Source organism: Oryzias latipes, chromosome 9 (assembly GCF_053564925.1).
Source record: "Oryzias latipes strain Hd-rR chromosome 9, Olatipes_Hd-rR_3.1".
NCBI classification, from domain to species: domain Eukaryota; kingdom Metazoa; phylum Chordata; class Actinopteri; order Beloniformes; family Adrianichthyidae; genus Oryzias; species Oryzias latipes.
In genome coordinates, this window is record NC_136245.1 from 2,805,368 (window position 1) to 2,831,912 (window position 26,545).

A 26,545-nucleotide genomic window follows, 5' to 3' on the forward strand; every position below is an offset into this window, starting at 1 on the left:
GAGCACCGTCTTCTTTGCTGTAGTGTGCAGGGGTGCTGGCATTAAAGCAAAGGCCGCCAACAAACTGGATTAAAAAAACAGCAGAGACTGTTAGATTGGCAAGCTTGAAGCCGGTAACAGACCCTGCTGGAGGAGGTGCTTGGAGGAGGTGGACGATTGGAGGACTGGAGGTGGTGGGGGGACAGACTACTGGCTAAACTGAGGACCATCACGACAACCCCTCCCATCCTCTCTTCAAAGAGGTGGACAAACTGAGAAGCAGCTTTAGCGGCAGACTTCTACACCCCTGCTGTGCTGGAGAACGGTACAGGAAGTCATTCCTGCCTTCAGCCATTAGACTTCATAATTCATCTGGCAGGCATGGATGTACCTAAGATTTTTGAGAGTTCGAGGGTTTTCGACTGTATATTTTTCACCTGTTTATTTTTCTTTTCTTCCCAGTATATTTTGTGTCTTGTATTTATTTGATCTCTGCTACTACAACTAAATTTCCCCTTTGGGGATTAATAAAGTTGATCTTGAATCTTGAATCTCGCTGGATCCGACAGACAGAGTAGGAGGTCATCTGCATAGACAGTAATTCGGTTCTCAGTTCTGTTCAGCTTTATTCCTGTGATGCATTGATATTCCCTAATTCCATCCTGGAAGGCAATAATTAAACGAAGTGTTAAATAAAACCAGGAAGAAAAATTCAAGCTTGAAAGTTGAGAATCGAAACAAAACAAAAAGTTGACAAGAAACAAAATGAGAATAACAACGTAAATAAGTGAATTTGTCTGCTCTGTAATCATAAAGAACATTGTTCCCACATTTATCTGCTGATAAAGTCTGTATGCAGGAACCAAACCCACACAAGAAAAAGAAACAGCTGGAATCTTTCTGGTGGAGCTCAGAGACGTTTGAGTGAATGAAGCCTTCATGAAACCAAAGCTCTAAGGCAGGCTTTTCAAACTCACATCGACAGTGGGCCATACTCAATATTTATTTAATAATTAAGTGAAACTGATATGTAATTGTCAGCAGGTAGTTTGTTTGACTTGACTTTGCTTTCACAGCTTGCTGAAGGTGGATGAGGGACACTTGTGTGTGGGAGGGCGTGGTTACACACAGAGCAGGGAGGTTGTATTTTTTTTATTTAGGGGACCAGTGCGTAGCCTGCAAGGGCAGAGAGGACTCTTGGAGCCAACGTGTGGAGTCGCTGACGCCTGGGCGTGGTCAGCAAGGCGCAGGCAGGAGAGCTTGGAGCCAGAGGTGTGCAATCCACGACGCTTAGACAAGGCAAAGCGTCAGCCACAGCCATCGCAGGTATTGATCAGACCAGAAAAACACTCACATGGAGAAAGACGGAAGCGGCACACCCCCGGGAAGATTACGTCGTAAACTGCCATTGGAGACGCAGAGGGATGAACGGACTTCACCCCTCCCAAAGTTAAAGGTGCCAGCTATACCCCAAGATTTTTATTAACAGCCTGTAGCTCAGTCGCCAGTGGATTTTATTTGGGTTTTATAGAGATTGACGTATCCTTGACTGTGTGTGTTCTTCTAAATATATTTGTGGGTTTGTTTTTGTTGCATGCATATGTGGTTCTTGGAGTGCAGGCTGGTGTGTGAAGGACTTTAGGCTGGGACAAGCGGCAAAGTGGACACTTGGACTATGAGCGTCACATGGACGACCATCACCACCGTTCTCCTCAATACTCCTGATGTGTTTTTTATGTCATCCTTGTGTTGTTTTTTTAACTTTTCAGGTTTTAGATCATTTAATTAAAACATGTTAACTACACAGGCTTTTGCTGTCAGTGGAGCAACTGGCAAACTCCCCAATGGATCCCTAAAATGTTTGTAGTTCTGGGGCTTCACCCTCACCCCTCTGACACAAACACTGTCTAGTTGCCCATTTATTTATTTTAAAATTAAAAATAAAACAATTGGACCCATTATATTTTTACAAAATTTACAAAAGACCCCTTTTTGGTCAGCAACACTAAAAGATTTTCATTGATAATTTAGAGATGTCACAACCAGAAAAAAAAAAAGAGATGTCACAACGAGCAGTTGTCACATTAAAGAAACAGGCAGAGATGGTTAACTGACTAAAGCAGCAGCAAAGTTCCTTTAGGTCAGGAGCACCTGTGAAAGCACATAGATTTAAACATTGAGGTTTAACAGCTGCTGCATGTCTGTGTGTATTCCATGTCTGACTGTGGTGACTCACCTCTGTTTTCTGTGGCAGGAATGGTCCGCCAGCAAAAGAGGTCCCTAAGGCTACAAGAACCTTATATTGATTCCGGGGAGGGAACCAAAATCATTGTAACGTTAACAAGGGAGATTTGGAGTAGTAATTTTATTATTTAAGTGAATTGTTGAAATGGTTTAGAAACAGTGAGTTCTATTTTTGTATGGGGAAATTATCTATTTTTATCTTGAAATGCTGACTGTCAAATCTACATTTAAACTGTTTGAACAGGGAAACTTGACACAAACAGTTATCTTTGTCAGTACAAACCACTGTAGAAAGAAATACTGTGATTTTAGACTTGATTCCCCACAGAAGACTGAAGAAATGACTTTCCTGCACTAATCTGACGGTGAGACTGAGATGTCAATGGCATGTCTGCCTCAAAGACTGTGGTTTTAATGTCACACAAGTGAGTCCCATAGTCTGGTCCTCATGCAGTTCTACTTACAGTTTATAAGAGAGAAAGTCTTCTCACACAAGTATGTTGAACAAGACAAGCTCATCATTTATAGCAAATGTCAGTATCCACTGGAAGCTGCCTTTATCCAGCTGGAGTGACCGTCAACGTCTCACTGCAGCTCACTGAGCTCCATCTGCAGCAGGTCTGCAGCCTCATCAGGACACGTAGGAGTTGTTCACTTCCTTCAATATGTTTAGCGGTGTTGGACGCGTCACTGCTTTCATCGCAAACTAATGAAAATACTGAAACTCCGTTCCTATCGTCTTTAACAGTCTCATTGGCAGCAGGAACAGGACTACTTCCATTTAAATGAACTGTGTCCCCCTGACTGCTCTGTTTTTGGAACACCTCGGGTTGAACGGCGTGGAGGAGGCCTTGTGCTCATCCACCATAATTCCTTCCATTGCAGGCAAATGAAGCCGGATCATTTCAACTCATTTGAGCTCCAAATGACTAAGGTTGGAAATTTAGACTCCTTTTATTGTATTTTGGTCTATCGTCCCCCTGGTTCTGCTAGAGAATTTTTAAAAGAATTTTCTGAATTTTTATCTATTCTTATCAAATTTGAAAAAGTTTTAATTCTTGGTGATTTTAATTTGCATGTTGATGACCCATCTTATAAAGTAACTTCTGAATTTTTAACACTCACTGATTCTTTTAGCCTAAAGCAACATGTTTCTAGTCCCACACACAACAAAGGTCACACCTTAGATCTTGTTTTTTCCATTGGCCTAGATATACGGTCTCTGAATGTGGTGGATGTTCATGCGACTGACCATTTCTGTGTTTATTTTAACATATCCAGTCATGTGCCCAATAACTCCCATAAAGTGGTATCTCAAAGGCGTATTATAAATCAAACTGTTGTTGAACAGTTTTCAAAACTGTTTCATCTTAATCTTATTGATTATTGTGACAATGTAGAAATTCTTATCAACCATTTTAATGGTCATTGCCTCACTCTTTTGGATATAGTGACACCCATGAAGCTTAAAACTAAAACATCTTCTAACTCTCCTCATCCCTGGTTAAATGAAGAGATTGCTGCTTTCAGAAGAACATGTCGCCAGGTAGAACGCTTGTGGAAGTCCACTAACCTGGAAGTACATAGATAGCATTTAAAGGAGATGACTGGGACATTAAATAATATGATTAAGCTCAGCTCCACCTGTACCTGTTTACACTACTGACGATTGCAACAGATTTTTACAATATTTTGTAAATAAGGTGAATGAGCTCAAATTAAACCTAAAATCATCCAATGAGAATACCACTATTGTAGCCTCTTTAAACTACTCCTGGACTAACTTTTCTGCCATCTCAATAGACAATATCATGGTCGTATCAAAAAAGATGAAGCCATCCTCATGTCCCCTAGATATATTGCCATCATCTATGTTTTTTAAAGTTATTGACCTTATTGCCCCATTTCTTGTTAAAATGATTAATCTGTCTCTCTCCACTGGTACTGTCCCAAACTTCCTTAAACAGGCAGCGATAAGTCCCATCTTAAAAAAAGCCCAACCTGGATCCATCACAACCCTCCAATTATAGGCCAATTTCAAAATTACCTATACTCTCAAAAGTCTTGGAGAAGATAGTGGCAGAACAGTTAACATCTTTTTTAAGCAACTATGAACTCTTCGATAAATACCAATCTGGTTTTAGAAAGATGCATTCCACGGAGACCACTTTACTTAAAGTTTCAAATGATATACAGATGGCTGCTGACTCTGGAAAGTATACAGTTTTGGTTCTTTTGGACTTATCCTCTGCATGTGACACTGTTGGTCATAAAATACTGTTGGGTAGATTAGAAAATGAGTTTGGTATTGCTGGGTTTGTTTTAAAGTGGTTTACCTCTTACCTGACTAATAGAACATTCTCTGTCTACATAAATGGCATGCTTTCTGATACCGCTCCACTCCTACATGGTGTGCCCCAGGGATCTGTTTTAGGACCTCTTTTGTTTTTAATGTACATCTACCCTCTTGGAAAGCTTTTGAATAACTTTAAAAATGTGTCATACCATTTCTATGCCGCTGATATTCAGCTGTACTGCTCTTTCAATGACACAGAACTCCACGAACTTACAGAACTTCTAGATTGCCTTGCTTGGGTTAAATCTTGGCTCACAAGTAACAGTCTAGAGCTAAACCCAGAAAAGACGGAAACACTAATAGTTGCCCCAGAAAACAAAATCCCAATAATTTCCCGGCATCTTGGTTATTTAAGCTCCTCTGTGCAGCCCTGTATCAGAAATCTTGGTGTCTGGTTTGACCAGTCAATGTCTTTGGACCATCATTCCAGCCTTTTAATTAGAAACTGTTTTTATCATTTATGTAACATAGCAAAATTGCGGGCGTTCTTTTCTAACTCAGTCTTAGAGATGGTTATCCATGCTTATATTTCTTCTCGTTTAGATTATTGTAATTCTCTTTTTACTTGTTTTAATAAATCTGTTCTTAACCGTCTTCAGTTAGTTCAAAACACTGCTGCAAGGCTTTTAACAGGATCAGACAAAAGGGCACACATTACCCCCATTTTATCCTCCTTGCACTGGCTCCCAATCAAGTGGCGTATTGATTTTAAAATTCTAGTTTTAACCTATAGAGCTTTAAATGGACAGACCCCAAAATACTTATCAGACTTGCTCTGTCCCTACGCTTCCAGCCGTGCCCTCCGATCCTCAGATCAAAATCTTTTAAAGATTTTTAAGACAATGTACAAAACCAGAGGTGACCGGTCATTCCAGGGAATAGCCCCCAGACTCTGGAATGCCCTCCCTCTGTCCCTTCGTGTGGCTGACACCGTCGATTCTTTTAAAAGTCAACTGAAGACACTTTTATTCAAAAATGCTTTTAACTGACTGGTTTTATTGTTACTTTTATTCTATGTTTATTTTTCTTCAATTTAGTTTTGCTTACATTTGATTTAATTGATTGTTTTTCTGCTTTTACTGGGTTGTATATTGTTTATTGTTCAGCGCTTTGTGATTTTATCTGTGAAAGGCGCTATATAAATAAAACTTACTTACTTACTTACTTACATAACCCTTGTGCTTTCCTAGGCACTTTACCATTGGGAGTTGGGTCATCTAGACCCACTAGACAGTGCGCTGAACCTTTTTTTTTCAATGATTTGTTATCTTCACTGGTGTCCATGGATTACATGAAATCTTTCCACCTTCATCCACCTTTGTCATGGTAGGAAGAACACGTCAATGGAAGGGGGGGGGGTCATCTAAGATAGCATAAGGGTTAATGTCGGATAAATGTCTTCAATTCTCCGTACCGCAGTGTTCCAGGCAAATATGAGTCAACTCCTGCTTTTTTCCAGGACAAACTGTTTTCATCCACAGTCTTTAACAGATTCCCCATCGATAAAAGGTTTGCAGTGCTTTGCCGTCAGTGTTTCTACCTATTTGTCATTTGACTCACGGATTTTCTTGTGACAAACGATGCTCCAACATTAAAACACTTTCCAGTTTCTTGAATCTTTCGTAGTTTGTTTATCAAAGTTAGCCTGTCTCGTCTGGTCATGCCTCTTGACACTAAACTCCTTACAAACAGCCACGGTCTCTTGGCATGTAAGGCAGACACAGTTGTTTCATGTTTCAATAAATAAAATATGCCAATTTCTTTTTGTCCTGGAAGCAGCTGCCCTCGTTCTCAGTCAATCCCAATCAAGCGATCGTACACAGACAGCTCTTAGAAATAGCTGGGGGTCGTAGATTATTGCTTTAATGACAGCTTGTGGGCAGATGAAAAACTGGATGACCCATGCCGGACTTTGGACATGTGCGTTATAGGGAGTTGAGACAAAGTAAAATGGAGATGGAGCTTAAACAACATCTAGTATTCAGTCTAAATAATATTCTGTGATTCTACATATTTCATCAGCAACAACAGCCACAACATCGGACCAGGACAACGTATCAGAACCATTGGACAAATGAACTGGTCTGCATTTCTGTAATTACCATCCGCAGCACATTTGTTTTTGTTTAATGAAGGTCCTTGTTCGTCAACACATGATCTTAAGAGAGTTAGAACAATCTACAGCTGTCCTTCTGTAAATGTTAGATCACGGATCAATCCTTTGATCCAGCAAAGGAGCTGGATAAGGTCCACCGTAACCCTTGTGCTATCCTAGGCACTTTAACATTGGGAGTTGGGTCATCTAGACCCACTAGACAGTGCACTGAACCTTTTTTCTTCAATGATTTGTGATCTTCACTGGTGTCCATGGATTACAGGAGAGACGAAATAAAATGGAGATGGACCCTTCACACCATGAAGACCCACTCCTAGTTAAATGGAGCTTTTGTGTTTCTCTTGTTCCAGTTGTTGTCTGTGGTGTTCTGCTGAGTTCTGTGTCTCCCACAGATAACATACCAATATCTGCAGCCAGAACCACAAACATGTTAGAAACACGTTAAGGATCCAAACATTTCAAAACCATTCCGAAGGAAATAAATCAGTCAGTCATTTCAGAAGCACTAAAGGAATCTATGATCAAATAATTCAACAATAAACCATTAAAACATGTTTTTGACAAATATCTGGGACATTTAATCATTTCTTACCAAGTTAAAAAACTGTTTATCCAGAGTTGAAACTTTCTGTTCTTGAACAACCTGAAGCTTTTTGTCCATTTAGTTTCTGTTCTTTTCTGTTCTGTCCCTTCAGTTTTTTCTCACTGAGAGTTAGGAAAGTTCTTTTGTTGCTGTTTATGGTTTGATTTCACCAAATATTGAAGTGATTGCTGATCATCCAAACACATTTCCTCCTGGAAGATGAAGCGTCATCCTCCATGCAGTAGTCGTCCTTCCAGAGTCTCTGATCTGATTGTTTTGGTAAATTCAGGAGATTCATTTTTCTGTAGAAAGACTTCTTTAGAGGACAGAGAAAAATTAGGCTGGAATTTCATAAAATACAGCAGGAAGATTTTTCTTCAACTTCAGTCAGAAGTTTTTGTATCAGATCACTTATTTCATCTTCATGTTTTGTTTGTAGGTTTTCTTGTTCCTGAGTTGGAGTATTTTTCATTTCTTCTTCCTGTTTTATCAGCAGATTTTTGATTTCAGGCAGATTTTCTTTCTTTTTAGACACACACTTCACTAAGTCACGGATTTCTTCTTGATATTTGTGCCTTTTTTCTCTTTCCTTTGTTTCTTTCAGTGCCTTTAATAAGTCGTACTTCTCCTCTTTGTCCTTCAGTTGACTGGTGTATGTTTCCTTCAGAGCTGCATGTTTTGTCATGAATTCATTCTTCTCTTCAGCTCTTTTTCTGGCTTCTTCCTCAAACTTCTTCAGGAGATTCTCCTGTTCTTCCTTATATTTCTTTTCTTTTTCTTCCAGTTCTTTCTTGATCTTGATCTCCTCCTTGACTTTCTGTACACGAATCTCTCTTTCCTTTTCTAACTGTTCCTCGAGTTCCTTCAGTCGTTTCTGCTCTTCCTGCTTTCTCTTTTCTTCTTCTTCTTTCTGTTTTTCCCACCATTCTCTGCGTTCCTCCTCCCAGGCTTTTTGATTTCTTTGTTTCTCCTCTCTCTCTTTCTCCAGTTCTATTTTCTTTTCTTCTCTTGCTGACTGCATTTCTTTATCCAACTCTTCTATTTGCTTTTTTAAAGACTCTCTTTGTCGTTCTTCCTCCTCCTCTCTCTCCTTGTTCTTCTTTTCTCTTTCTTCTTGTTCTTTTTGTTGTTGTTCGTGCTCTTTCTGAATATTTTCACTCATTTCTTTAAACTTCAGTTCACTTTCCTGCTGCAGTTTTTTCATCTCTTCTTCCATCTTTCTTTTCATTTCTTGCATTTCTTCTTCATGTTTTCTCGTGAGCTCCTCCTTTTCTTTCCTGATTTCTTCTTCTTTCTCTTTCAGGATTTTCTCCATTTCTTTCCGAATCGCTGCTTCAGCTTCTTCCAGCATCTTATTGCTGAAGCAGCATCCTCCATTTTTCTTCACCATTCTGTCGATCTTTTCCATCAGCTCTCTCACCTGCTGCTGGTTATTTTTATCTCGGTTATTGAACACGTGGTATCTTCCTCCACAGTCTCTGATCAGTTTCTTCATTTCAGTTGGATATCTTTCAATATAATCTTCAATAGTTTTGTCATCATGGTGCAGATCATCTCCTCTTGTGAAGAGAATTAAGGTGAACTGTTCAGATTTTCTTCCAAAACTTTCCTTGATAAGTTTCAGTGTTTCCATTTCTTCTGGTGTGAATCGTCCAATCTGGATCACCAGCAGGAAGACATGAGGTCCTGGAGCCAGCAGGCTGATGCATTTCACCATCTCTTCATAAACCTCTTTGTTTGACAGACTTGTGTCAAACAGACCAGGAGTGTCGACCACAGAAACGGGACGACCGTCCACTTCACCCAGAGCTTTGTGACAAAGTCTGGTGACTGAAGCTGAACTTGAGTAAGCTTTAAACTCTTTTCTTCCCAGGATGGTGTTTCCTCAAGAACTTTTTCCACTGCCGGTCTTCCCGATCAGAACGATTCTGACACTTTCTGGACTCTGCTGTTTTTTACCTGAAACATTCAAGTTTAGTTTTTAGAATATTGTCAGTTTTTTTAATGTTTATTCCTGAAAACAGAAATAGAAAAGTAGAATTACTCACATGGATCCTGTCTGTTTAGTTGTCTCATGTTTTCCTCTAGTTCAATGTTCTTTTCCATCTGTGCCTGTGTAAATGTGTGTGCTGAATAACTATTTTCCACCTGAATCTTCTCCAGCAGCTCTGAGATCTGCTGTTTGTTCCTGATGTTGAGAATGTCGTATCTTCCTCCACAGCTCTGACATAATTCTTGGATGTCTTCATTCTTTTCCACAAAGTTAACAACATTTGGATCTTTGGGATCAAAGTCCACGGTGAACAGGATCCTGGTGAAGTCTTTGACCTGAGGGCCAAAGGCCTTCTGGATGGTCTGCAGCTCTCCTTTGTCTTCATCAGTGAGCGGATCCACAGGAAGAACCAGGATGAAGGCGTGGACGCCCTCAGGGTCACAGAGGGAGACACTCCTGAAGGATTCCTGCATCACTTCCTTCTGCGTTCTTTCAGACAAGGGGGGCAGCTCCACCACAGAAACCAGACGTTCACACACCTCTGCCTGGTTCCTAACACTCTGCTGTGAGCTGACTGACAGACCTAGAATGTTCTTAGATGCTGAAGTCTTCCCTGCTCCTCTCCTCCCAAACAGAACCAGGTTTAAATCTGGTTTGATCTGTTCACACTGTGGTCCTCTGGTCTCTTCAGTGAAGGTGAGGAAGGATCCTCTGTTTTCACTCATCATCCTCTCAATGTTCTCCATCAACAGTCCATGATTTTTATCCAACATGTTGTACATTCTTCCTCCACACTTCTGTAGCAGCTCATTTAGAACTTTGGCTTGTTTTTCTTTGTGTGTGAAGACAATCATGGAGTGTTGAAAACTATTCTGACCAAACAAACTCAGGATGAAGTTCAGTTTTTCTGCATCTTCTTGTGTGAAGTCAGATGGTTTCACCATCAGCAGCAGAACATTTGGTCCAGGGAAGCTCAGACTCCTGCATCTGCTCATCTCTCTTCTCACCATCTGCTCGTTCATCACAAACAGGTCTGGAGTTTTAACAACTAAAACAGATTTTCCATTCCATTCTCCAGATGTTGTCACACACTGTTTGTTTGATGACTGTGAATGGAAAACTTCATCTCCAATGATGAAGTTGGACATTTTTGACAGCTTGTCTTTACTCTTTCCCAGAAGAACAATCCTGACAGAAACTGCAACAAAATGAAAGAAAAAAAAAATAACTACAAAGAATGTAACAAGCATAAAAAGGTGGAGGGAAGCCTGTAATAAAAATGAGAACAATTTGAATTGTCCATTGGGCTGATTAGTGCAGGGGTCAAGGATATTGGACAGTATTTTCAGCTGGTATGTCCACACAGCACCCCCACCATCATCAACCCAATAGGGAACGTGAGCTGGGATTAGACCGTCGTGAGACAGGTTAGTTTTACCCTACTGATGATGTGTTGTTGCAATGGTAATCTTGAAAAAAAAAAAAAACGGTTCCGGGTTACGGCAGGACCCGTGCGTGCGTGGCTCTCTGCGGATACAACTATCTTCAAATGACTTAAAAAGTTGATTTTCTCCAAAAAAAGAGAGCTGACCATGCCCCCCCCGAAAAAAGCCAGGACTATGAAGACCTTAAAAAGATTCTTGATGATATTAAAGTTACGCTGTTTTCTTTTATGGAGCAAGTGTCCGCTAAGCTAACGCCACTTATGGAGACGATGGAAGAGTTCCGAAGATTTCGGACTCAAAACGAGAAACGAGAAAACCGGGTCGACATTCTGGAGAAAAGACTGGACGATGTGGAACAACAAGTAAGGATGAATAATGTCATTCTCACTGGAGTACCAATCAAACCTCGACCAAAGCTGAATGAAGCAGGAGCTAGCGCTGCTAATGCTAGCGCTAGCGTAGCTAGCAGTGCTGAAGCAGCGAGCGGTGGAGAATCTCTGGAACAGCAAATACATTCATTTCTCACATCTAAAGGGATTTCCCTGGATCTTAATACCATCGAGACCCGCCACCCGCTCCCCAGGAAAAAGGAGACGGATGAACCAGCGATCCTCATCAGGTTTGTGAATCAAAAACACAAGCTAGCTCTGATGAACCAAGGGAGGAATCTGAAAGGATCTACTGTTTACCTGAATGACCATTTGACCAGAAGGAATGCTGAAATCTCCAAACATGCACGGCTTCTCAGGAAGCGTAAGCAGATTGAGAACACTTGGGTTAAAGGCTGCAGGATTTACGTCAAACCACTCGGCCCACCGGACCGGTCCAAGGTTCTGGTTGTGAAGACCATGAAAGACTTTGAGAAGTGTATGATTACGGACGTCTGAAACAACATGGAGTAATAAACCAAAGAGCCAAATAATTTCAAGAAATATGACACCTGGATTCCTCACTTTCTCCATACGTCTGACGTCACCTGAATAATAGCAGAGAGTTCTGACATGCAGACAACTTGACCTCAACTTTCACCGCAGCTGATATCAGCTGAAGAAGGATATGGACCTGAATCTAATGTCTGCAGACATAACATGGAATAGAACTATTAACTGTTTTGAACCCAGAAGTACGGCTGTTAATCAGCAAAAGAAGAAATGCCAACCATGGACAATCGACAGATTATGGACCCTTTTTATTTTCCCTTACAGCATTACTTTATAATTAAAAAAAAGAGAAAAAAATACAAAAAAAAGTAAAACAAATGATTAATCACTTATTGAAAATGGTAAAATTGATCGACGTTAATGATATTACTTCACTTGCTCCAAAAATTGATAAATTGATTCAAAAATCTTTTCTAATGTAACATAATTTTGCACATGTTTTTTAACTTTTGATACTTGATGAAATTTTGCTATGAAAATTTTTGAAACAGTGTTATGTCTATTTTACTGATATAGTATTATGTTTTAATCATATGAATGACTTTTATAAATAACATAATCTGCATATATTTTAGATGACTGATCTGCATTTGCCATGTTGATTTCTAAAAAAGTAATTTTTGCACAATAATTAAGTAATTCATCTTTGTCATGTGCTTTATTGATATTTCACGATTCTTAATTCTGTCTGATAAAAGCTAGGAACCGGATATTGATAAATCATGTAATAAAATGGTTATAGTATTATAACGGGGTGGGATTAGATAGATAGATAGATAGATAGATAGATAGATAGATAGATAGATAGATAGATAGATAGATAGATAGATAGATAGATAGATAGATAGATAGATAGATAGATAGATAGATAGATAGATAGATAGATAGATAGATAGATAGATAGATAGATAGATAGATAGATAGATAGATAGATAGATAGATAGATAGATAGATAGATAGATAGATAGATAGATAGATAGATAGATAGATAGATAGATAGATAGATAGATATTCTTTATTGATCCCACATTGGGGAAATTCAATTGTCACAGCAGTTCCAAAAAGCAGAGAAAAGTGACAGCAATGTGCAAAAGTGAGGGGTGTTCCCAAATGTGCAAGTATACAAATACAAAAATGTGCAAAAATAGAAAAAAGTAAAAAGTAAGTAAGTAATAAATAATGTACACTATTACAACATAACACATGTTATGCCTAATAATAAAATTAAATAAATAAAGTAAAAACACAGAATATACAGATGAGCTATGGATATATGAAAACAGATTTGTACATGCATATTTAAACATTGGCATTGCACAATCTTACAGCTGTTGGGATGAATGACCTGCGGAACCGTTCCTTCCTGCATGGGGGGTGTAACAGTCTGCCACTGAAGGAGCTGTTCAGTGTCTCCACTGTCTGATGTAGTGGGTGAGAGGTGTTGTCCATGATGGATGTTAACTTGGTCAACATCCTCCTTTCACCCACTTCCTCCACAAAGTCCAGTGGACAGCCCAGGACAGAACTGGCCCTCCTGACCAGCTTGTTCAGTCTCTTCCTGTCCCGGTCTGTGCTGTCTGCTCCCCAACAGGCCACGGCGTAGTGGATAACAGAGGCCACCACAGAGTCATAGAAGCTCCTTAGGAGAGGCCTGCACACTCCAAAGGACCTCAGTCTCCTCAGAAGGTGGAGACAACTTTGGCCCTTCTTATACAGGGCATCGGTGTTTTGAGTCCAGTCAAGTTTCTTGTTGAGGTGAACACCCAGGTACTTAAAACTGTCCACTTCCTCAATGTCCGAGCCCTGGATGGTCACTGGTGTGTATTGTGGTGTTCTCCTCCGGAAATCAATCACCATCTCCTTTGTTTTACTGGTGTTCAAGCACAGGTGATTACGCTCACACCAGTCCACAAAGTCCTTGATGACTGACCTGTACTGGAGCTCGTTCCCCCCCGACACACAGCCAACAATGGCCGAGTCGTCAGAGAACTTCTGGAGGTGACAACTGCCGGTGTTGTATGTAAAGTCCGAGGTATAAAGGGTGAAGAGGAACGGTGAGAGCACCGTCCCCTGAGGAGCACCAGTGCTGGAAACCACCACCTTTGACACACAGTTGTGTAGCCTCACATACTGTGGTCTGTTGGTGAGGTAGTCGGTCGTCCATGCGGTCAGTCGTCCGTCCACTCCAGCCCCTTCCAGCTTCTCTCTCAGCAGAGCTGGCCGTATGGTGTTGAAGGCGCTGGAGAAATCAAAGAACATGACCCTCACAGCGGTTCCAGCGTCCTCCAGATGAGTCAACGCCCGGTGCAGCAGGTAGATGACAGCGTCATCCACCCCAATGTTCGGCCTGTAGGCAAACTGCAGCTGGTCCGTTGCGGTGCTGACCACTGAGCGAAGGTGGCTGAGGATGAGCCTCTCCATGGTCTTCATCAAAGGGGAGGTCAGGGCTACTGGTCTGTAGTGGTTTGGTTCCTTAGCGTGCGCCATCTTAGGAACCGGAACCACACAGGAGGTCTTCCACAGGACTGGGACCGTCTCCAGACTCAGGCTCAGGTTGAAGATGTAAGTGACCACCTCACAGAGCTGGTCAGCACAGTCCCTGAGCAGTCCGGGTCCGATGCCGTCTGGACCTGCAGCTTTCCTGGCCTTAAGTCGCCTCAGTTCTCTCCTCACCTGATCAGAAGTGAGGCAAAGGGGGTGGAGGTGTGGGGCAGAGATGGTACGGCTGTGGATGGGGGTGGTGTGCAGTGATGAGAGTGATTGGGGGTGGGGGTTGGTTTAGCTGCTGGGCTGGGGATGTGTGAAGTGGAGGGGGGAGGACTGGAGTCAAACCTGTTGAAGAACAGATTTAACTCGTTGGCCAAGCCCTGGTCTTCATCAGATGTCACCGTGTCTGCTCTTTGTCCGTGACCACTGATGGTCTTTAGTCCTCTCCACACACCTCGAGCCGCTCCTCCAGCTTCCTCTTGTAGCTGTTCTTGGCCTGTCTGATCTTGTATTTGAGTTCATGCTGAACTCTCCTCTGCTCCTCTCTGTCCCCTGAAATAAAAGCCCTCCTCTTCTCCTTCAGTAGGGCTCTCAGCTCAGGGGTTACCCAGTGCTTGCTGTTGGAGAAACACCGCACCCTCCGAGTTGGTACAATGTTCTCCACACAGAAGCTGATGTAGTCAGTGATGCAGTGGGTCAGGCTGTCGATGTCATCTCCATGAGAGCTGCAGAGTGTCTCCCATTCCGTGGTCTGGAAAGAGTCTCTCAGTCTCTCCCTGGCCTCATCAGTCCACGCTCTCACTGAGTTCTTCTTCTTATATAAGTTTGCTTCCTTCTACTCCCTTTCAAGCAATATTTATTAATATGTCTAATTATCATAAGTCTGATTAGTTAGTGTATGAATGTATAACTGATGATTGTATTGCTTTTGTGTATTATTTCTACTTAATTGCTTGAAATAAACCATTTCAAATCAAACCCACACTTGTGCAATAAAATAATTAAATAATGAATTAAGCCCATGATTAAATACAAATACAAACACAAGTAAAAGAGAAACGACTAAAGAAAAAAAAGCTAAAGAAGAGAAAACCCAGAAGGCGAATCCAGATTAAAGAAGAAACAGACAAAGGTCATTATCTGGTGTGTCATTTCTTGGGGAGTATACACACACTTGACCAGTGTGCTCTCTGCAATTCGTCCACATCCAGAACCCATCGTAGAGACTGAAGTCTTAAGTACAAAATTTGGTCCTTCGAGCAAGATTGGTTGATTACAGAGAGAAGATGGATTATGATCCCCAGCGAGGTGCACGTCCTAAGAGGACAGTGCGTCCATTAGGATAGATGACGGATTATCAATCATATGCACTCCCATCTTTTGCATGTTTGGAACAGCATTGATCCAGAGAGGGTTATGCCGAGATGACACCCCTCAGCCAAACTCCTAGCCCCACTGGAGCTGTTGGCCAGGTACCACTTTTTCCCAATGTCCCACAGGAGTTCTTAAACATAGTGCAGAACATGCAGGAGGTTAACAGGGGACACCAGATGGTGGTTTCAGACATGAAGAGGCAGATGGATCCTAACTCTGCTTTAAATGCATCAACTAGTCTACAATTCAAACAGTGACCAGAGGGGGGCATTTCAGCTGAGGAAACTTGGATCTCCACACGTCTGCCTATACAGTTATCTTCCCTGCAACCAGAGCAGCCTAATTTACCCTCCACAACATATGCAGAGGAAGAATGGCCGTTACCTCCACCTCCAGTGTTCCTGCCAAAAGACTTGTATGACCCCCTGGAGGTACAAATGTGTCAAACTCCACAGCCACCAATCATTACACAAGACCTCAGCCACCATTTACAAGGATTACAATTACAACAGAAATCAACTGAAGCTCCTGCATATCACTCACATGCAGCTCAGTCCACACCACTACTACAACCTCAATCTGGACCTAGTGAAGCTCCTAGTATGCACTCACAAAAAAACAGTGTTGGCTCACACCATGGCCACAGCTACAAGAGAGAAAATCTACAGGGGACCATTACCTTCAATCCCAGAGTTCACGAGAGGTGATCCAAGACAGTTTACTAGATTGAAACTTGCCCTCCTGTTGTCCTACCTGACGATGTGCTGACATGGAAACCATCCTTGCAGTGTGAACCTTCAACTATAGGCTGGTGAAAGCAGGCGGGCCATCTGCCAATGAATCAGAGCGTCCAGGGCGGAGATTCGGCCGCCATGTTGTGTCCATTAGGAGGAAATTCGACCCACTTGTTAAGAGCCTGCTTGGAGGAATTCTGCTGTTCTCAAATCTGCCTGCAAGTAACTCGCATGTAGTCTCTTGCGCTTTGCAGGCCTTTTAATTTGAGAATCCAGATGATCTGTTTTAATTTGTTCTAGAACTATTGTTAGGGAAATAAACTTTGTATATTTTAATCCGGTCGAATCCTGTGGTTTGCTTTCATCTCTCCCAACTTTGGAACACGCATGGAAAAATCTGCAAAGCGAACAGATTTTTTCCTACACACGTCAATGTAAGGGTGGGGTCATAGGATAGCACAAGGCTTATGAGTTTTTGCTTTGGTGGGCATGTTAGAGCAACTTGGAGATGATGGAAACATAGAGCTACCTTGTGGGTCTCATGTTGCAAGGCTTGCTCGTAAGCTACCCCAAGACCCGCGTGCTGCTTTCCATCGTTACCTCTACCCACAGAAAGATGGAATATCATCACTAAGAGACTTTGCAGAGTGGCTGGAATATGAGATGGTTTTCCAAGAAGGTGGAGATCATTCAGACAAAGTAGAAGAGTCACTGACAGATAGAAACACCATTAAAAGCGATAAAAGAGCTGCTAAGTGGACCACAACTGTTCTGCATGGTGCAAGACAGAAAGGCGCTCACGAAGAGCCATCAGCTGCAACCTCCACTGTGTCAGAAGTTCAAGGAAAGCCTAAAGCCAACTCCCCTTATTGCAGAAACACACTGCACTTCTTAGACCAATGCAGCAATTTCAAGATCTTGACCAAAGACCAGTAGTCCACTTGGATTAAATCCAATAATCTGTGTTGGCGGTGCGGGCGACATCATCAGGCTGCTCAGTGTCGACTTAAAGTGTAGTGTAAAATATGCCAAGGGAAACACCTTGAAGCCTTACATGAGGTGAACCTCAGAGCAGCTGTACCTAAACCACCAACAGAATGAGCTACTGAGATGGAGAGATCATCTACAGATGTGATCCATCTAGACCGCCAAGCTGGCTGTAATCAAGGGCTTCTGAAGATAAGCAAAGTGCTGCTGAAGAATGGTAAACATACATTGGAGACGTTTGCCTTTTTGGATGATGGATCAGAAAAAAACAATCCTTCTTCCAGAGGCCAAGTGAAAGCTTCACATTACAAGGCACCGCAGAGAGTCTCACCCTGCGAACAGTAAGACAAGGACTGAAAACTTTGCATAGAGGACACAACCAGGGTGTCCTGCACCCCCTTCACCACCACCTAAGGTCAGCCAAAGCCACCCACGACCAGCCCTCACTGTAACCCCGGCAGCCGGCCCACCAGCCCCACCAAAGACCGACACAAAGAAGTGGTTTAGATCAGCTACTCAACAGCGGGAGCAGATATTGTTGGATGATAGAAGGCCTTAACAGGGCCTGGGGATAGCATACCAGAGGACAGACCCCCAGTTACTATGTGCAGAGGAGAGAGGCACAAATCCGTGCGGCAACCAACGCGAGGGGGACCACAGTCATCTGTTTAATACTTTAATACCCAGCATCTCAGATGGGTATTAATTGTGAGAAAATTTAAGAATAAATAGACCTCGGTCTGGTGCTCCACAGAAGATTTCACCGCGTGGGGTGGCAATGATCTTGATTACTGTGAGAAACTGGCCTGCCACCACAGCGGGAGTTGGTGAATGACCTCAAGGCAGCTGGGACCACAGTCACCATGAAAACAATTTGCAACACTTTGCTCAGCAACGGATTAAAATCCTGCAGCGCCTGAATGGAAGGCCTGCTTAAGAAGGCCACCTGGAAGTCATTCACTAACTAATGCATCACAGCCATTTGCCATGATCCCTGCTGGCGTTGGTCCTACATGTTTTCTGAAGTTTATATTAAATGCAATTATCTATCAGGAAACTGTAGAGCACTTCATACAGCCCTCAGCTGACAGACTGCATGGAGATGCTGATTTTAATGTGGAGCAGCATCTGCCCAAGACAAAAGAAAACAACAACAATAGAGATGAACTGATGACCTCATACGTGAGGGACCTTGTACGAGCAGTATTCTTTACTTTGACCTAAAATATTTTTTGCATTTATCTTAATAAATAACAGATTTTATGACACCCCAGCCCACAACGTCCCTCAGAGTCTACAACCAACAGCAGCAGGAACTGAGGGATGCAAAGATGCAGCACTTAAACATAGTTCCCTGTCTGCTTGTCCATGTGTGTAATGTGTGTCATGTGTGTGCTCCCTGGTCCACATCTGTTTGCAGTTATTGGTGTGTGTGTGAATGTGACTGTAACTGTAAAGGGCTTTGGTATAAAATAAAGAAAAAGTTGTTTATAAGTAGATGTCATTTACCATTTTTACTAATAATTCTATACCTGCTTCAGTTTGATTAAAAGAAAAAAGTAAAGTAAAAAGAAAAAGTTTGGTGTTTTCCAAACATTTGAACAAAATCTTCAGCAGTTTAATGTTTAAGCACAACATAGAAAAAGAAGAAACAACTTGGTGAGAAACAACAGAATTCAGTGTATTTACTTACATTGAGGTTCTGCAGTTTCCTCTGATTGACCAACAATTCCTGAAAATGGCCACCCTGTGAGAAGAAAATCCATCAACAGAAGAAATGTAATTTTTTATATAAAAATTAGGCCTGCACGATATGAGGAAAGCAACCAAAAATATAATTTCCTTTCAGCTTAAAAATTGTACTCAAACGGCCATCATCTACATAGGAGGCGAACGTCTAACATAAATGGGGCTCTATCCAATTGGTCAAATGCATCAATGGATTTATTTAATTTGTCAAATACTTGAAACTGCCAAACGATTGTTTTAACACATCTAAGGTTACCATTTATTGCAATTTTCACCTTCTTTTGCGATATGCATATCGCACAGGTTGACTTCGCGATAACGATAAGTTGGCGATTTATTGTGCAGGCCTAATTAAAATCAACATGAATTAATCATTAAATGTTAACAGTTTGACTCACATCCTTTTGCAGCATTATAGATTCCCATTCCTGTGAAGAAAAATAAAACTAAAATGTATTTATTTTTAAAAACAGATTCACATGTGACAGAAATTCTTTCACCAATGATAAATAAATCATGGGTTGAATCTATGATCCCAAATTACATCCTTTGTAGTTTAAAGTATGAATGTGTTTCCCTGTTAGAATAACATTAAACATTAATACTTTGATTGTTAAATTCATTTATGTTTTACTGGTGGGAAGTCATTTCAAAAGTATTTTTTTGCATACCAGCTTGTTTCACAACATCTAATGTGTTTCTTTCTTCTTTTTCTTGCTCCTCGTTTCCATGACAACTGGGTAACTCCAAGTGTGCAGATGTATTTTGGTGAAAGCCCACATTCTTTCCATGATTCTCCTCTAGAATCTGGTTAATGGTTTTCCACAGCTTGGAACGTTGAAGTTCATCATTCTGAATGAATTCATGTTTACATTCAGAGAGAAAGTCTCCTATCAGTGGATCCTGAAGATATTTCTCTCTGACATCTGAGGTTTCCTGTTTGGATGTTGAAATCAGTGTCAGAGTGTGATTGGACGGAGAGTCAAACATCTGCAGGAGGAACTGGAGTCTCTCTTCCTCTTCCTCAGTGAAATTCTCAGGTTGTAGAACCAGCAGGAACAGATGAGGTCCAGGGTCACTGAGTCTCATCAAGTCTTTTCCAAACTTGGTTAGTTTTTCTCCACACAGGTTTGGATGCTGAAGATCTGGAGTGTTGATCAGAATGATCTTTTTGTCGTCAATGATTGTGCTAACTTTCTGACAGCAGTCTGGTTCTCTAATACAGTTCCCTCCTAAAATCATGTTCCCCACTGAGTTCTTCAAAGAACATCTGTTCCCCAGAAGAACCACCCTCAGCTCAGACACTGCAGGAAAAAGAAAGATGGAACATTCAAGATTCAACTTTATTCATATTTTTAAAGAAAAACATCAAAACTGTTTCTTCAGACTCACTATAAGGTGGTAGATGTGGATTACTGCGTCTGCGCCTCACAGGAGCTTCAGAGTCTGTAAGAGTGATGGAAATTTCTTTACATCTGAGAAGGCAGCTTCAAAATGGACGTGTTGCTATTTCTAAGTTTTTCTTTTCTATCTTATTTCAGATTCCTTATCTGCAAAAAAGTAACTGGGTACAAAAAAACTGATAAGTTTGATAAAACTAAAAACATGTTTTTTTTAACAAGTTAAAGATCAAAAAAAAATTTAATTTAATAATCAATGTGGGATGCAGAAAGACAAAAATTATTTATATTAAAAATAGCACAATTTCATTTCAGAATAAAAGAACAATCATAAAATAAAAGCAAAACTAACCATGAATGGAAAAAATAAATCAAAGCACAACTATCCATCCATCCATCCATCCATCCATCCATCCATCCATCTTCCTCCGCCTAGCAGAGATGCCCAGACTTCCCTCGCCCCAGCCACTTCCTCCAGCTCCTCTGGGGGGACCCCAAGGCGTTCCCAGGCCAGCCGAGAGACGTAGTCTCTCCAGCGTGTCCTGGCCTCCGCCCAGTGGGACATGCCCTGAACACCTCTCCAGGGAGGCGTCCAGGAGCCATCCGGACTAGATGCCCGAGCCACCTCAACTGGCTCCTTTCGGTGTGGAGGAGAAGTGGTTCTACTACGAGCTCTCCGTGGGTGGCCGAGCTTCTCACCTCTCATCTCTAAGGGAGCGCCCCGCCACCCTACGGAGGAAGCTCATTTTAGCCACTTGTATTCGGGACCTCGTTCTTTCGGTTCTTGACCCATAGGTGAGTATTGGAACGAAGATAGACCAGTAAATTGAGAGCTTTGCCTTTCGGCTCAGCTCTCTCTTCACCACAACGGACCGATACAGCGACCGCATAACTACGGACGCCGCTCCGATCCGCCTGTCAATCTCACACTCCGGTCTTCCCTCACTCGTGAACAAGACCCCCAGATATTTAATCTCCTACACCTGGGGTAAGGGTACTCCACCCACCGAGAGATGGCAAGCCACCTCCACTGTGAACCGCTACCTTAATGTGGTGGGGAAGTTTGAGAGCTCGAGTGATCCCAGGAGCTAAGCTGTCTGGGGCCTAAGCCCCTGGTAGGGTCACCCATGGCAGACAGGTCCTGGGTGACCAGTCAGACAAAGAGCGGTTCAGAACCCCCTGATGACGAGTAAAAACAAGGACCCGATTACGTCGCCCGGATTGGCGTCACCGGGGCCCCACTCTGGAGCCAGGGTTGGGGCTTGCATGCGAGCGCCTGGTAACCGGGGCCTTTCCCACGGGCCCTGGTCAGGCACAGCCCGAAGGAGTGACGTGGGACCACTCTCCCATGGGCCCACCACCCGTAGGAGACCCCAAAAGGGGCCGGTGCATTGTGGTTTGCGTGGCAGTCGAGGGCGGGTGCCTCGGCGGCCCAAACCCCGGTCATGGAACTTGGCTTTTGGGACAGAGCACAAATAATCAAAATAAAAATAAAACTCAGCAATGTTTAAAAGTCAATAAAAATACGTGTGTTTGAAGTGAAGCTTTAAAACTTTAGGAGCTCTGATGTGGAGATAAAAACCGTCATGTTAGAAAGCTGCAGCTACTGAGAATGCTCTGTCACTCCTGAGGACCAAGAAAACACAAAATGATTCATTTCATCTCAGAGACTTTTAAAATGAAGGATTTTAAATGTTGACGTGGCTCCAAATCCTACAGAAACAATCAATTTCTATGCAGTTTTCTCAACACAAAAGATCGGTCCAATCAGTGCCTCCGCTGCAACATTTCACACTCTTCTGAATGCCAGCATGACTTATGCGATTTTGTGACTTTTTTGTCAGCAGAGGTCCAGCAGCTGTAAAAATCCTGCAGACATTAGGAAATATGAATTTAATGGAGCTTTGATGTAAGTTTAACATGACGTCCTTTGAATCTATTCAGAAATAACAGGAGCTTCTGAGACTTTCATTCAGTGTTAGTTTATTTAATATTGTTGTAATCGGGTGAATATTGTCTTCTATCTGCAATAATAGAAACCTTCCTCATGAGAATTTTAATGTGTTGACCATTATTATTGAGTTTAATGGACACAGACTGAACTCACCAGCTGCTGCCGTCGCCATGACGTCTTCTTCACCTGCAGGCAGATGAAGAGACGGTCGGTCTCCAAGAAACATCCTTTAAATTTAAACATCAGGAGTTAAGCAGAACCAAAGTCATGTGATCCACACTTGAACTATTGATATATCTGTCATTATATTCCTAAAGTTATTTTCTATTAAAGTAAAATGTCTTTTTGTTTGTTTAAAAACTGCTTGTTTTACCAAATCATTATCTGTGTTCTGCAGCACTACCAGCTCCTCCTGTAGGGGGTGCTGTTGCTGCAGTGCTCATTCTCATTAGGCTGGCTGGGGTCCCACTCTGTGGTCTAACAGCCTGAAGCTGCGTTCACACCAATTGCGATTCGTGCGGCGGAGGCGGCCCGTTTTAGTGTAGAGTCAATGGAACAGACGCGATCTGAGATCCGGTGTAGGTACCATAACCGTTGGGCCAGGATCTTCCGTTCGGGGTCCTTTCAACTGAAGATAACGTCATACTATGGTAACACCACTTGGACAAACTACCTAGCGTGGAGATATGCTCGGGCTCTACAAATTTTCATTTCACGTTCCCTTTTGTTACCTAAAGTTATTTTCCCTCATAAATTGTGTCTGACAATATCCTATGTAATTTTTATAAAGAGATTATGCCACAGTCCGCTTGTTATTCCAGTTTAAGTTCAGCTGTGGCTGAAAATGTTGTCAGCACGGCTAAATGTTGTTCTTCCGGGTCTGTTCTGTCAAGAATAAAGCACTGGGCGCACGGATTAAAAAAACTATAAGCGAAAATGCATATTTGTGTGAACGCAGCTTTAGTGTGGGCCCTGAGCTGCTCTGGGTTGGACGGGCGCTGTGGCAGTGACCCCTGTGGTCGGGTCTGGCCTTGGAATAAATGGATCCCCCATTATACTGTTTCTGCACAGCAGAACGAGCCAGACTGTTTCTTTAGAGATGCAGGTTCTTGGGTTTTGTTCAGTTTTGGTACAAGGGGTTAACTTGGAGGGAGGGGTGCTAATATTGTGTAATTGTCCCGTGTTTCCCGTTTTAAACTATTTTCATTTTTTTAAGACTATTTTATTTGCTTTTATGTAAAGTGCTTTGTGTTTCCACCTGAATGAAAAGCACTAAACGAATAAAGTTTGAAGACTCCCAGATCAGAAAACGCTGAACAGATGGGTCAGGAGAGCCAGCTCTGTTGTGGGATGCACACTGGACTCTTTGGAGGATTTGGCAGAGATGCAGATGTTATGTCTTCAATACTGGAGACCCCCTCTTAACATCTGGATCAGCCTGATGCAGCTCCTACAGCAGCAGACTCAGGCCTCTCCAATATAGGAGGAAGAGGAGCAGTCAGTCTTTCTTCCTAACAGTTCTGTATATTTATGTTTGAGTGTTAATGATATATTTTGTAAAATAGATTGATTGATCTTTATTGTCATTGTCATACATAAAATGACATAATGACATTCAGTGTGTCAATAACGTGAAAATCTGTCACCTTTCTTTTACACAGCATTGAAATTAAGATTAAACGGATCCTCTATCTCTGCAGCTGCTTCAAACGCCAACGAGGTTTGACACTCAAGCTGGGCACTCGACTACAGCTTAGAACAGGGGTCGGCAACCTTTTTTACTCAAAGAGCCATTTGGGACCGCCCCTAATAAAAAAGAAAGTACCCGGAGCCACAACCCGTTTTGACATCATTATATATATTATGCATGTATATATTATTCAAAGGTGCTCATTACGTCGATCGCATCGACCGGTCGATCTTCAATGACATGAGTGTAGATCTCGGGCCAGAAAAGATTTAAAAAAAAAAGTACTTCTTTAAAATCCACCAGCCAATCAAAGTACACACTCAGAAGTAAGGGACTTGATTGACATGGAGATTGGCCAATCGGACATCGTCTGAAGCATACGAAGCTGCAAATGGACATTATGTTTTTTAAAGGATGATACCGCGGCCGCGTGTGGGAGGAGCTACTGGTTCTGGTCTGATCGCTGCATGGAGCGATGTGTTAATCAATGCATGGTAGACACTGAGAATGTGGAGAGATCAGGTTTATTATTTTGAAGAGTTCTACTTGGTAATCATGTTTCCATGTTTGAGTTCATAAAATCATCCCAGAGAAAGTCTCTGCTTCAACTCCCGCAGGGAAAGCTGCGTCTCAATCTGACGCCCGTGTTTGCATCTCTGACAGAGTTTGAAGCCAAAGCCCCTCCTCCGCCTCTCTACCTGCTTTTCCTCTCTACCTGTTCACCTGTTCACATCCTCTGCAGCTGAGAGTTGTTTCCCCCGCGCTCCTCAGTGTGTCCGACACAGAGAGCGCAAAATACGGTAGTCGGGTCGCTCCAGCGCAGCACAAGGATGAAAGAGCAGGACGCAGGTTATAGCGGGGATAGAGCGGGTTAAGAAAATGATTGAAAGAAGGCGGCCCGCTGAAGAAATATTCAATATTGTACACATTTTATTATTAGTCTGAACTATCTTTTATTTAGAAAAATCTTTTGTTTTATCAGTCCAGTACGAAAAAAAACATAAACAAAAGCTGTGTTGGGCGGTTTTTGGCTGGGTCTGGCGGTTTTCAGATGACTTTTGGGCTGGAAAACTGTGACTCTATCTGGCAACACTGGCGCGAACTCTCAGTCTGTCATCAGCGAGTTGGTCTCTGCCCCACGGCACGTCAAGTTCCCGGCAGAAGATCGGAGTGTTTATTGAAGCCGCCCCGCGTGCCTCTCCCTGTTATCAGCTCTGCAGGTCTCGCCCGATAAATACGAGCTCATTACGAAGCTGTTTTTTACGTGGCTCGCGCTTCGTGCGGAGCCAGCAGCGCCTTTGAAATGCCATGAAAAATGAACAAACTAAAATAAAATTTAATTATTATAAAATACTCATTATTTTCCAAAGTCACAAGGAGCCACAACAGATGGATGAAAGAGCCACATGTGGCTCCGAAACGATGGGTTGCCGACCCCTGGCTTAGAACATCATCGTAAAACAAAACAGGAAGTAACTCAGCTTTAAGGCTGCTGTTTGCTTTGAATTCCAAGCAACAATGGATCAACATCACAATTAAATATTCCATCTTATCAACACCAAGGAGCACAGACATGAATCAGAGCTGATTTACTTTGCTGAACTTCAAGATATAAAGCAAACAAGATCTAATTTGAAAGAAAATCCTCCAAAGATTCAACTAGAAGAGACTGAAATACTTCAGACAAAAATAACTAAATTCAAAATATAAATCAATCTGACTTCAGTAAATTAAAAAATAAAGTTAAGTGGGTTAGACCGAAAGCAACTTTAAGCAGTTAAATGAACCACTTTCACTTTTACATTTTCAAATCTGTCCAGACTAAGATGGCGGTTTCTGCTGAACTTCCCCTCATAGTTGTTAGATACATTTTTAAAAATGGGACACAAACTACAGCCTCACATAACAAATAAAAAAAAAAAACAATACATTACAATCTTCTCCGATTCAGTTTATCTGCATTCATTTGTAAAGATTTCTCATTTTGGAACCAAAAAAAAACATGAAAAGTTAAGACGTCTCCTTTTTCTTTTTGACTTGTAAAAAACATTGAAACATTGAATTGATCATAAACTCACCTGAAAATGATCCGTTTGGATATCTCTGCTCTCCTGCGGTCAGTCTCCTTACCAAAGTCGGCTGGTTAGCAATCCCTCTTTTGGACTCCAGGGAAGTGGAGTTTACGCAACTTCCTGACTGGCAAGTTTGCGAAAGAGAGGACATGACTTGAATGAAATCCTTCCGTTGTAAAATGTCTCATATGCAATGAATATATTTCCCTACACGGAGGGACACAGGGATTGCCTTTTTACCTGCCCCCCCCCATTTGTGTGTAGGTGGCTAATCGGAGAGATATGGAGTAAAGCTGCAAAGTCCCTCTATAAGTTATTGTCATTCTTTATTGATACAATAGCACTTCATGGTGTCAGCAGAAAGTAGAGATTCAGAAAAAAAGAAAGAAGGAAAAGCGGCCCATAAAACCATCCGGTTTTCCTCGACGTGAACTGAAACGA

At 42.0% G+C, this 26,545-nt stretch overlaps 2 protein-coding genes across 3 annotated transcripts; both read right to left on the reverse strand.

Moving 5' to 3' along the window:
- Positions 1–7,486: 7,486 nt before the first annotated feature.
- LOC144994486 (uncharacterized) lies at positions 7,487–9,136 on the reverse strand. The gene has a single exon (XM_078952444.1). The coding sequence runs from the start codon at positions 8,993–8,995 to the stop codon at positions 7,628–7,630; it is 1,368 nt and encodes a 455-aa protein (XP_078808570.1). The 5' UTR covers positions 8,996–9,136; the 3' UTR covers positions 7,487–7,627.
- LOC111947938 (GTPase IMAP family member 8-like) lies at positions 8,604–26,270 on the reverse strand. Of its 2 annotated transcripts, none has more exons than XM_023958831.2 (8): positions 26,111–26,270; positions 22,496–22,528; positions 20,381–20,434; positions 19,660–20,292; positions 19,387–19,416; positions 18,933–18,986; positions 9,327–10,469; positions 8,604–9,237 (listed from the first exon to the last, which is right to left on the reverse strand). In XM_023958831.2, the coding sequence occupies exons 1-8, from the start codon at positions 26,253–26,255 to the stop codon at positions 9,164–9,166; spliced, it is 2,166 nt and encodes a 721-aa protein (XP_023814599.2). In that variant the 5' UTR covers positions 26,256–26,270; the 3' UTR covers positions 8,604–9,163. The 2 variants fall into 2 exon arrangements, with proteins under 2 accessions (XP_023814599.2, XP_078808569.1); XM_078952443.1 differs by having other exon boundaries at positions 22,496–22,569; positions 26,111–26,185.
- Positions 26,271–26,545: the final 275 nt, after the last annotated feature.